Source organism: Mytilus californianus, unplaced genomic scaffold (genome assembly GCF_021869535.1).
Source record: "Mytilus californianus isolate M0D057914Y unplaced genomic scaffold, xbMytCali1.0.p SCAF_7, whole genome shotgun sequence".
Taxonomy (NCBI): Eukaryota; Metazoa; Mollusca; class Bivalvia; order Mytilida; family Mytilidae; genus Mytilus; species Mytilus californianus.
The window spans coordinates 86,863,430-86,877,111 of NW_026262723.1; the positions used below are offsets into that span (position 1 = coordinate 86,863,430).

Consider the following 13,682-nt stretch of genomic DNA (forward strand, 5'->3'; position numbering starts at 1 on the left):
ACAACATCTCTGTCCATATTTTTATATTAAGCTTAGTTTTCAGTTTTGAAAGTTGTTACATGTATGCCTGCTTGATTTAAAGATGTGCTAATGATTGTTCTTACTGCCATAAAAGTATGTAATACACTGCAATGCTTTTTATAAATGCAAACAATGATCCTATGATCAACTGGTGTTGGTAATTTGTGGTTGCATAAGACTGCATATACAAGAAACTTACTTCTATCAGTAATATATATTTATTGCAATTGTAAAATTGATGACAGATAAATATATTAGCACTAAAAATATAGAAATGCATGTCATGTAAAATTGTAAACATTAAAATGTAGAAAGATATGTGAAAATGTGTGAGAATAAAACTAAAAAGAAACATACCACACTCCACATGTTCCTTTTTCAAAAATCCGTGTGTAAACATTCTTTTCACTGTTTAAGGGGTATTATACTGGCAAGAATAAAAAAATCACCTTTATAGTTTCAGCAAAAGATGTTTGAAAAAAAATTGAAATTTTAAATTTTGGTAACTTAGGCAAAAAAAAATAAAAAAAAATTAAATCTATTTGAATGAAATAACTGACAGTAAACATGCCATTCTGCATTATAACAATATCCATGGCTTTTATTTCATCTTCATATAAACTCCTACAATAAGCCAACATTAGCACAGTACAATATAACCCCTATACAGTATCAGACTGGTTAAGACATAGAATATGTCCATAACCTCTTACATCATAATTTTGTTTTTAAACATTCTATGTTGTAGACATAACATAGAAAAAGAAAGCATGGAAGTAAATTCAAAAGATGTTTGGAAGACTCTAATTACTTTTGAGAGTGAAAAGAATTCAAGCATTCTTCATATGAATTTCTGGAAAATATAGATATAGAAAAATCTAGTAAGCATGATTCTGTACAAAAATTTGTTTATATAAATACTCTATGATTATTCATTAATATTTACAATATGTACAAATGTGCAACGAAACAAAACAGAAATAGTTTCAAAAGTATTTTCAGTTCATCATTGTAGAAATTGCATTCATATTTATCCATTTTAAAAATATGGAACATTTCAATTTTCACCATTTTTGTTGCTGAAGATAGTAACTATTTTGCTGTCAGTCTGGTTTTATCCATAACTGTTTTGACAAATTTTATCGACATGATAAAAATACAAAAAACAATGACAATATAATTCATTGAACAGAAATGGTTACTGCTGCACCGTGAACTAATTTGACCATCAATACGCACAAATTTTCAGGTACTATCTAAGACAAGTGTAATATTGATAAATTAGGTGAGGTACCTCTGCTAGGATGTAAATCATATGAATTTTTTTAAATCTCCATGTAACTTTGACTTGCGAAATAAAACTTGGTTATCAACAGAACTGTAAAATATTCCCTTTTAAAAGTCTCAAGTAATGCACAAAGTTGTGTTAAGAATAGGGCTTTTCTTAATGTATATTTGAATATTCTATAAAACTTTAGAAAGGATTGGTCAGATTAAAAATAGATGAAAATGGCAACATGGTTATTATAATTCGATGATACATGCCATCTTCAGCAGTCACAAAAGAAGAAGAAAGGAGTAGGGGCAATATGGCCCTTAATTGGCCCAAATATTAGTGCAAATTGAAAAGTAACCATACATATTCTTAGCATTGTCCAAACTACACTAAGGTACAAGGTGTTCAAAAAATAAAAACAAATTTCACATTTAACGAGTTACCATGGCAACAAACTATGACAAAATGTGTATATTTTGTAAAATTTCTTGATTTTCCTTGTTTTAGGTCAACTCTGAAGTCTATATTAGATTAGAAAAGTATGTGCACACCCAAGAAACAACTTTATATTTGGTTAGAATATGTCAATGATTATAATAAAGCTTCTCTTGAATTATTTTGTTGCTTCCTGCATGCACACAATGTTTCCAGGAAGGAAATATTGATGGAAAACTATATAAAGTTAGCAGTTTTCTTTGTTTTCATGAAAATGGTGCAAATTATGAAGTAATTGTGATGTCATAACATCAAAAATCTTATGTAATTCATTTATATTGCTTGATTTTATGCATTTCCAAACATTATGTGTAAATTTGAAACAGTTCTCAAAAACCTTATTTTCTTGGGCCAAAACTAGGTCTTAATGCACCTACTCATTTCTTTTTTAATGCAGCATTTTATGTTGATGATGTGATCATTTATAATGACAAGGCCTCAAAAATTTATAAATAGTTATGGAATTGTTTTCAAGCTGATGCCATTATGAAGTAATATCTGAATGACATGAAAAATGAGAGTATTTTGAAAACAAATATGGCCATGAAATTTACATCTCAAATACCTGAATCTAAAAACTACTTGAACACATTTGGATAGGATAAAAACATCCTTTAAAATACTAATATGACAAATGGACTAAAACATCTTGTAAAATAACTGTATCACTAGATTTAGTAAAGTGCATCATTGGTAAAAAATGTTGGTATCCTTTGGAACTGCTTATGGTACAATATAATGAAAATTTATATTGACTTTAATTAACAATGTGTAAGTGAAAATTAAGTAAAACTACTGTGTTAGGAACTTGTGTTACATATTGTATAGAATGCATTACCAAATGAGGAGATTCAACAAAACTGAAAGTAAATTACCAACATTCTATATAAAATAATCCAAAATTACAAGGCCTTCAGAAATAAAATAACTATAATTTCTAAAACAGCTTATTTCTTATTCAAACTACCATTTGATAAAAAGGTCTATTTGGAAGATTATATTAAATTACTGGTTTATTTATAAAAAAAGAATCTGACTTGAGTTATTTAATATAAACGGTAAATTATAGACTACATATTCAATAGGTAATACAATGTTTGGAGAAAAACATAACAACAATACCAAAGGAATTTACTTAATCAAAAGATGCCACATTTTGTATACATTTACCTACAATAAGATATTTTATAATATGCATGACTGGTTCATTGTATTTCAAGCAAAAACATGTAAGTAGACCATAATATATTACATATACAATTCTACAATAGATATTGCAAATTTACAAAGCTTTTTAAACAGATATTTAGGTTTGAACTCAATTTTAATGCCATTTTTGAAGTCCTACTGACCATTAAAGCCACCAAAAAAATATGTTGTGCCTCAAGTTTTGAACATAATAGGTTGAGTCAGTAAAATTTCAATGTTCTGAAAAAAGTTGAACACAATGTTTCATAAGCAAATTTTAAGTTTCGATATCATTGGAAGAAATTGATGGTCAGAAACAGAAGGGTTTTTTGTTTTGTTTTTGGAATCAACAATAAATTTCAAGTTGAGCAAAATTAAATGGATGGTCTTATATTAAAACAGAAGCATAACACATTTTCTTTTGGCCTATTCTTTTTTGTAAATTTCACTGTCACTATGGTTTTGTATGGATGTCTTAATAACTGTCAAATCGATAATATTTGCATTTATTTCAGTATTTGTCTTATCTAAATATCCAATGAAATTATATATGCATGTCATAAATCCAAGGAAATCGTCTTATTTGATTGTAAAGTGACAGTGAAAAGTCTACATACTGGATTTAACAATTACAACCATTCATTAATTAAAACTGTACTTCACAAATCCTGTTTTTGCTACTGACTTTGAAATATTTGGCAGATTTCATATACTAACAAAACAGGGGCATAAATGTTAGATTATGATGAAAGTAGATCTTAAAACAGAAATAACTATCACCAGAAATAGAAAAATTCAATGGAACAGTAACTCTACAAGTTTACAAAAAAATACACATTCAGTGGTTAATTTTTTCTAGACAATGCAGATCTCAGAGAAATGTCTTGTTTTATATACGCAGAGACGACCCTATTTCACCTGTGTCTATATTTGCTGTTTCACTATAACAAGTATAGCACACAGTATAATGTTTTTTCACTTTCTTTGCTTTTACTTCAATACCACAAACAATGGTATTGTAAACATTTGAGTTAATGTTTATACCATTTCAATGTTATTTATTCACATCAACTAACAGTGATCAACACTAAGTTTCTGTTTAAGAACAACATTTATAAATAAATATATACAATTTATATCAATGGCATGAAAAATTATCCCCATCAGATAGAGATGCCAGTTGAAAAATTGAAAAAAATAAAATATACATAATACATATATACATGTATTTTTATTTCGAAAGAATGTCCAAATCAAGGAATGAGATTTCAGCAGGTGGATATAGGTGAAAAGTAAATGGTTGATTTTTTTTATATACAAAAAGATGGATTATATGCACCTGTATTTGCTGCCTTGTGGTTTACTTTAAAAGATTCTATCTTAAAATGAATAACATATACATTATGACTAAAATTATTTACAAAAGTAAATTTTCTCTCCTCTCAACTGAAATTTTAAATATTATTTTGTTAATAAATTCCACATATTTACTTGAGCTTTCTCACAAAAAAATATTTCTTATGGTTGGAGCATATTGCTTTTTTTTTTTGAATTGTATGACTGAAATTAATTCATTACAACATGAACAATACAAAATCGATAAACAAATATTTCATTTTTTTTTTCAAATTTAATAATTCATTTTATAAAAGTTTTATATGCTGAAATTTTAAAAATGATGTTAAAATATACATGTATAAATTTTCATCATTAAAATTGCATATAAAATCATTAAAATTGCATATAAAAATACTTAAGACCATCTTCTGATGTTCTCCATTACTCTAATGTATAACAGATACTTCATAACCATGATGGAAGTGAATGCATTAAGAAGTGCTGACTTCAATAACGATCATAACAAAATCAATTAACAAATACTTAAAGTTAAACTTAAAACCTGCCCAGCTGGTATTCTATAACAAATTACAAATGTACTTATGTATGTGGTTTGATTTAATGAAAAATATAAAACATTTTTCATTGGTGCATCAAAATGAACAAATAAAGATTAAAGCGAAACACAAAATAAATTGATGATATAAAGTATCGAAATTTCTTTCTGTAAACAGGGTGACTTCATGATGATGAGTTTGTCTTGCCTGATTCTGCTGCCTCTTGTCTCTGGTTAACAGTAAGTAACCTTTAATGAAAAAATTATACAGGTAATGTTTCCATATTTTTGTACTATTTATATTATGCTAATATTTTGTCAGTTCAAATTGAAGAAATATGTTTATACAAATCTTTTTTTTTTCTAAATTCTGTAATGATTAATAATTAACTTTAACTTTTTTTGCAGGACTGTAATTGACAAAACTCTACTAACATATGTAGTTGAACATAATGCCTGTTCAGGACTGTGACACTTGATTTTGTAATATTAAACCTAATAATCACATTGAATAATTACTTTTAAAACCAGACTTCAGAAATATACTATACTTTATGATGTATAGATGTTGTGTACAAGTTATCATTTTGTACAAATTATAATTTGTACAAAAAAATTGTACAAATTATAATTTGTATTTTGACTTTGTACAAAAAGTGCTTGTACAAATTACAATTTGTACAAAATTTGACTAAAATTCACTTATAACTTGTACAATATTTTCTAGTATGAATTTTGTTATAAAAAAGCATTGATACACACTACAAAATTGTTTTTCAATGACCACACAATAAACCCTATTTACAAAATACAAAAGAACCCAGATGGAGACAGGAAATGTAATTGATACATGCATGCCAGTTAATTCTGATAGTACAATAGAAATTGGCCCCAGTGACAATTGTGATAGAATAACAAAAATTGGCACCAGTGACAATTCTAATAGTATAGTAGAAATTGGCCCCAGTGACAATGTGATAGTACAATAGAAATTGGCCCTAGTGACAATCAGGATGACGCTGACGTTAAAACACCAATCAAACGTGCCAGGAAGCGTGCGCTGACTGGCCAACACATCCAAGCCAAAACAGAAATAATCAGAACTTGCAGTGGGGGATAATGTCATTATACTAATTCCTCAATATGACCGTGCCCCAACTGATCCTCGAAATATCTTAAGTGTAATAATTGAATCTGGAGAACTTGGGTACCGCATTGAAACAGCTGTAGGAATTTTAACAGGATATTTGTCGAGAAATCAAATTGAAGCTGTTAAAGATACATCTTTATTCGTCGCAACAGTTTCTGAGCTTCAACTTTCGCTACGTGAAGCAGTAAAGAAGCTTTCAAAAACTGGTGGTCAGGGGTTTCTTTCATGTAAATACAAAGGGGGATGCACCACTTCTGAATGTAAATGCAAAAAGCAAAAGATGTTGTGCAATTCCCAAAGCCATAATTCACTCACATGCTCAATCAAATGATACTGAACTATTTTTGTATTTTGTAAATAAGGTTTATTGTGTAGTCATTGAATAAAAATTCTATAGTGTGTATCAATGCTTTTTTATAACAAAATACATACTATAAATTATTGTACAAGTTATAAGTGAATTTTAGTCAAATTTTGTACAAATTGTAATTTGTACAAGCACTTTTTGTACAAATTACAATTTGTACAAAGTCAAAATACAAATTATAATTTGTACAATTTTTTTGTACAAATTATAATTTGTACAAAATGATAACTTGTACACAACATATAGATTGCATGGAGAATATTTTAAATTTCTTACAAAAGTATATACCGGTACATTGTTAAAAATATGAATATTTTATAAGATGTGGGTTAAACATCAATGCGACATGTGAACTGCCAGTTACAAAGAGAACCATATTCACCTGTAGTAGCCAATGCTTCTGTATTGATAGGATTTAATGGCTTATTTTGATGAAATTTTTACTTTATGAATTATATAATTGTTTGAACTAAGGTTTGGTTGCATGAACTCCTTCAGACATTTTTGATCTTTAGACAGATTTGGCTATATTCTGTTTGACCAGTTTGGTTTTGATGTTCACTATGTTGACAAAGGTTGTAGATATGTATGTGGTGTCATAGAATATATGTATCTGATGAAGAGTTTTTCAGAAATATAAGCCATACACACTGAAATTAGTTTCTAACTATTTCATTTCTAACAATACAAAAAAAAAACTAAAAGGTTTCTAGAGGTCAACATAGGTTTTTTTCATGATAGACAAGTGTCCATACCAAATGCCAAGCTCTACAACACCCTCAGATTAGACAAATTGAAAATGAAGTTAACAAAACTATCAATAAAATGCTTAGCTGAGCGCAGCCTGATAAGACCGCAGAGGTCAAACCATGAACAGTTAGGGCAAGTTTGGACACAATATTCAGCTTGATACTGTCTGAATTTGGATTGTGGTCAAATTTTTGATATAATATAGGTTTCTGACACAAAATAAATGTGGTTTAAGATCTTGAAAATTTGAAATGGGACATTTAATTTACCTAGAATGGTCTGATATCCAAAATCTAACAACATGGTTAGATTCAGCACATAAAAAAGCACCAATAATTTAATTTTAGTTGAAATAAGCATTCTGAGAGTATTGCATGGCAATACATAGTCCCCTACTGGGTAAAAAATCATTATACTGGAACAAAATGCTAACTTGTTCTATAACTTGTCATGGTGTAAACAAAAAGAAAATATCAAGTCAATATCTTCAAGCATGACTAATAAAATGCTCCGCTGGGCGCAGATTGATACGACCGCAGAGGTCGATCCCTGAACAGTTGGGGCAAGTATGGACACAACATTCAAGTTTGATACAATTCTGAATTTGGATTGTGATTAAATATTTGACACAGCATAGGTTTCTGACACAGAATGAATGTGGTCTAAGAACTTAAAATTTGTTAATTTACCTATTATGGTCCAATATCCAAAATCTAAATACATGGTTAGATTCAGCATATCAAAGAACCCAATATATTCAATTTTTGTTGAAATCAAACAAAGTTTAATTTTGGACCCCAACTTGGACCAACTTGAAAGCTGGGCCCATAATCAAAAATCTAAACACATGTTTAGATTCAGCATATCAAAGAACCCCAAGAATTCAATTTTTGTTAAAATCAAACTAATTTAATTTTGGACCCTTTGGACCTTAATGTAGACCAATTTAAAAAACGGGACCCAAAATTAAAAATCTAAATACACGGTTAGATTTGGCATATCAAAGAACCCCAATAATTCAATTTTTGATGAAATAAAACAAAGTTTAATTTTGGACCCTTTTGACCTCAATATGAACCAATTTGATAGCAGGGCCCACAAATAAAAAATCTAAATACATGGTTAGATTCAGCATATCAAAGAACCCCATATATTCATTTTTTGTTGAAATCAAACAAAGTTTAATTTTGGACCCCAACTTGGACCAACTTGAAAACTTGGCCCGAAAACAAAAATCTAAATACATGTTTAGATTCAGCATATCAAAGAACCCCATATATTCAATATTTGCAAACTAAGTTTAATTTTGGACCCTTTGGACCTTAATGTAGACCAATTTAAAAAACGGGACCCAAAATTAAAAATCTAAATACACGGTTAGATTTGGCATATCAAAGAACCCCAATAATTCAATTTTTGATGAAATAAAACAAAGTTTAATTTTGGACCCTTTTGACCTCAATATGAACCAATTTGATAGCAGGGCCCACAAATAAAAAATCTAAATACATGGTTAGATTCAGCATATCAAAGAACCCCATATATTCATTTTTTGTTGAAATCAAACAAAGTTTAATTTTGGACCCCAACTTGGACCAACTTGAAAACTTGGCCCGAAAACAAAAATCTAAATACATGTTTAGATTCAGCATATCAAAGAACCCCATATATTCAATATTTGCAAACTAAGTTTAATTTTGGACCCTTTGGACCTTAATGTAGACCAATTTGAAAACTGGACCCAAAATTAAAAATCTAAATACACGGTTATATTTGGCATATCAAAGAACCCCAATAATTCAATTTTTGATGAAATAAAACAAAGTTTAATTTTGGACCCTTTTGACCTCAATATGAACTAATTTGATAGCGGGGCCCACAAATAAAAAATCTAAATACATGGTTAGATTAAGCATATCAAAGAACCCCCATATATTCAATTTTTGTTGAAATCAAACAAAGTTTAATTTTGGACCCCAATTTGGACCAACTTGAAAATTGGGCCCCGAAATCAAAAATCTAAATACATGTTTAGATTCAGCATATCAAAGAACCCCATATATTCAATTTTTGTTAAAATCAAACTAAGTTTAATTTTGGACCCTTTTGACCTTAATGTAGACCAATTTGAAAACTGGACCCAAAATTAAAAATCTAAATACACAGTCAGATTTGGCATAACAAATAAATAAATGTGGTCAAAGATTTTACAAATCTAATGCGCCATACTGTGCAATTAAAGATTACTTCTTGAAATTTTTCAATATTTGAAATTTGAAAAAAAAAATATTTGAAGAATAATTCTTTTTAATTTCTGAAATCTGAAATGAGAAAAAATTGACCCCCCACAATTTTTTTTTACCCCCCCCCCCCTCCCCCCCCTTTTTCCCCCAAAAAATTCTTTCCCTCAAGATATGGTCATAATCTCAATTCAAATTTCCAATGGAATTTGCAACCATAATTACCCATTTAAATTTACCATAGTGCTAACTTAATCTATTTTATAATAGAATTTAAAATATGGTGTCAAATCTTTCAAATGGATTTTTTTGTAAAAAAAAAAAGATGCAACATTTGCAGATATTTTTACTGGACTTCCTTTATAAATATGCATTTCTTTAAACATAATTTAAAAGCAGTGTAAGGGAAGTAATCAAAACGTTGTATGTGGGTTACCTCCCTTACACTGTTTTAAATTGTCTTAATTGTTCATTAACCATTACTTTATACATAATTTAAAAGCAGTGTAAGGGAGGTAATTTAAATGATGTATTTGATTTATCTCCCTTACACTGCTTTAAATTATGTTTTGTACTAAAGTATTTGTCCATATAAAAATGCTTGTTTTTTGCCCCTTTTTTGGCCCCTAATTCCTTAAATTTTGAGGCAATTACCCCCAAAATCAATCCCAGCATTCCCTTTGTGATATGGAACCTTGTGGTACAATGTCAGAGAGATCCATACATTAACAAACAAGTTATGTCTGGAAGTTACAAAAATTTTTATTTTTGGCCCCTAATTCCTTAACTGTTGGTACCATAACCCCCAAAATCAATCCCAACCTTCCTTTTGTGGTATTGAACCTTATGGTAAAATTTCATAGAGATCCATTCACTTAAACTAAAGTTAGAGTGCGAAAACCAATGTGTCTTCGGACGACGACGACGCCATTGTCATACCAATATATGATCGCAAAATTTTATTGCAGTTGTATAAAAACAGTGTGGAAAACTGATTATATGAGTGAATTTTTCAAGTCCAAGGACCATAACTCTGCACAAAATTATCAGACCGAAACAAAAATTTGAACTTGATCTGTAACTTGTCATGATAAAACTATATACCAATTATCAATCAATATCTTCAAGCATGATGAAAACAAATGTGTGGAAAACACTCTAACATTAGATGTGATTAATAGTTCTCTAAAATAAGATATGATGTAATACAATGTATATTTATTTTCAAGTTATAATCAAATATAATTAATAGTTCCAAATATTTCTTCTTTCATTTGTCACAAACTAATATAGATTTGTAACTCATCTATAAAATGTCAGCAACTTTTATCTATACACAATGTAATGTAATGAAATATACACCTTAATAACAATAGATTATTATCTAATTAAAAGATTTCACTTCATATTTTTTTTATGTATATAGCATTCAGACAATTAGTTTTTTTATACAAAATAAATAAACTGCTTCGCTGAGCGCAGCTGGATACGCCCGCAGAGGTCCAACCCTGAACAGTTGGGGCAAAAATGGACACAATATTCAAGCTTGATACAGGTCTGAATTTGGATTGTAATTAAATATTCGACATATTATAGGTTTCTGAATAATTGTAGTCAAAGAACTTGAAATTGGTTATATGAATTGAATTTATATTTGAATTTGAATTGAGCTTACATCATTAGATATAAACAATTCACCAAAGTTTCATAAGAACTGCTGAAAGCATTTTTTGAGTTTTTGTCTGAAAACTGGAAAATCCCCCTTTTTTATGAATAAAACCCTGTAACTCGGAAACGTAAAATCTAAAATTTATAAAAATCGAAAGGGAGCTCATGTCAATAGATATAAACAATTCACCACAATTTCTTGCAATTTGGTGAAAGCATTCTTGAGTTATTGTCCGAAAACTGAAAAATCCCCCTTTTTTTTTAATGAATAAAACCCCATAACTCGGAAACGTACAATTTAAAATTTATAAAAAACGAAAGGGAGCTCACGTCAATAGATATAAACAATTCACCAAAGTTTTATGCAAATTGGTTAAAGCGTTTTTGAGTTAATGTCCGACATGTTGACGATGGACAGACGGACGGACAAAAGGACAACGGTATACCATAATACGTCCCGTAAAAAGGCGTATAAAAACACTTCAAACAATTAACCAAAGAATGTCTTTAAAAAAATGAGTTATCTCTCTTTGTACAGAAATATGGTTTAACATACAAAATGTAGTACTCTAACATTAGATATGGACCATGATAACTCTGGACTAAATCATCAGACCGGAACAAAATTCAAACTTGATCTATAACTTGTCATGATAAAACTATATACCAAATATCAAATCAATATCTTCAAGAACGAAGAAAAAAAGTGTGGAAAGCTGATTTGCCGGACTGACGGATGGGCAGACGGACTGACAGACAGACGGACGGAGTGCTAACCTAAAGTCCCCTTCGACTTCGTCGCTAGGGGACTAGTAAAAAAAGTTTAATTTTTGACCCTTCAAACCTTAATATGAACTAATTTGAAAACAGGGCCCAAAATAAAAATCTAAATGCACAATAAGATTCAGCAATCATACAGCCGCAATAATTCAGTTTTTGATGAAATCAAACAAAGTTTAATTTTGGACCCTTTTGACCTCAATGTAGACCAATTTAAAAATGGGGCCCAATATCCCAAAAAAATATACAATGTTAGAACCCCCAAAAATTAAAGACTTAATTAATCCTATCGAAATTGGTTAAAACATTTGTACACTATATTTGTTTTCAATTGAAAATTTCTTGCTATTGAGCAATACTGTGCAATTGAAGATTTCAAGCTATTGTGCAATACTGTGCAATTGAAGATTTCTTGCTATTGAGCAATACTGTGCAATTGAAGATTTTTTGCTATTGCGCAATACTGTGCAATTGAAGATTTCTTGCTATTGTGTAATACTGTGCAGTTGAAGATTTCTTGCTGTTGCAAAACACTGTGCTATTGTGCAATTGAAGATTTCTTGCTATTGCGCAATACTGTGATATTGCACAATACTGTGCTATTGCGCAATACTGTGCAATTGAAGATTTCTTGCTATTGCACAATACTGTGCTATTGTGCAATACTGTGCTATTGTATAATACTGTGCTATTGCGCAATACTGTGCTATTGAAGATTTCTTGCTATTGCGTAATACTGTGCAGTTGAAGATTTCTTGCTATTGCGCAACACTGTGCTATTGTGCAATTGAAGATTTCTTGCTATTGCGCAATACTGTGATATTGCACAATACTGTGCTATTGCGCAATACTGTGCAATTGAAGATTTCTTGCTATTGCACAATAGTGTGCTATTGTGCAATACTGTGCTATTGTACAATACTGTGCTATTGCGCAATACTGTGCAATTGAAGATTTCAAAAATTTGAAATTTCAAAAAAATTGAAGAAAAAAAATAAACCCCCCCCCAAAAAAAAATGGAAAAAAAACCCCCCTAACTTTTTGAACCCCCCACCCCCCCTTTTGGAGTAATTACCCCCAAACTCCAGCCTTCTCTTTATGGTATGGAACCATGTAGTACAATTTTAGAGAGATCTATACACTTAAACACTCGTTTTTGTCTGGAAACTAGAAAAATGCTTGTTTTTGGCCCCTTTTTTGCCCCTAATTCCTGAACGTTTGGAGCAATTAACCCCAAATTCAATCCCAGCCTTCCCTTTGTGATATGGAACCTTGTGGTACAATTTCAGAGAGATCCATACACTTACACACAAAAATGCTTGTTTTTGGCCCCTTTTTGGCCCCTAATTCCTAAACTTTTGGTACCATCACCCCCAAAATCAATCCCAACCTTCCTTTTTTTTTCATAGAAATCCATTCACTTAAACTAAAGTTATTCTCCGGAACCAAATGTTTCTTCGGACGACGACGACATCATAGCATTATACGACGCAAAAAATATTTTGCGGTTATATAAAAATCAGCCACCAATATCAAATTCCTAAACAAACAAAAGACTTAATTAGTCACAACCACTTATGAGCCACCTGCATTGGGATATATAAACCAACATATTGCCGAGTTCTGATATTTTTGTGAGTAGTCATCCTTCCTTCTATTGTCTTGTTTTAAAGCGAAATAACAAAGAAAACAAGAGTTCTACAAAATTCAGTCAGAAACTCAAGGTCCGTTATAATAGAATCAACCTGTGGTAATGAAGAAGATATGTTTGTGTCAAATTGATGGAATTTAATCCAGTACATTAAAAAGTACACCAATTCAAAACACATTAATAATGTTAATCTTTGATTTAA

The 13,682-nt window shown here is 30.1% G+C and overlaps 1 protein-coding gene across 1 annotated transcript in view; it reads right to left on the reverse strand.

Annotated features, from left to right (window-relative positions):
* Nucleotides 1-220: 220 nt before the first annotated feature.
* Nucleotides 221-13,682, reverse strand: part of LOC127708603 (golgin subfamily A member 6-like protein 7) — a 39,989-nt gene continuing 26,527 nt past the window's right edge. The window contains exon 7 of the mRNA XM_052213627.1: nt 221-5,123. Coding sequence (XP_052069587.1) covers nt 5,060-5,123 — 64 coding nt within the window. The 3' untranslated portion in view covers nt 221-5,059. The remainder of the gene's footprint in view (nt 5,124-13,682) is intronic.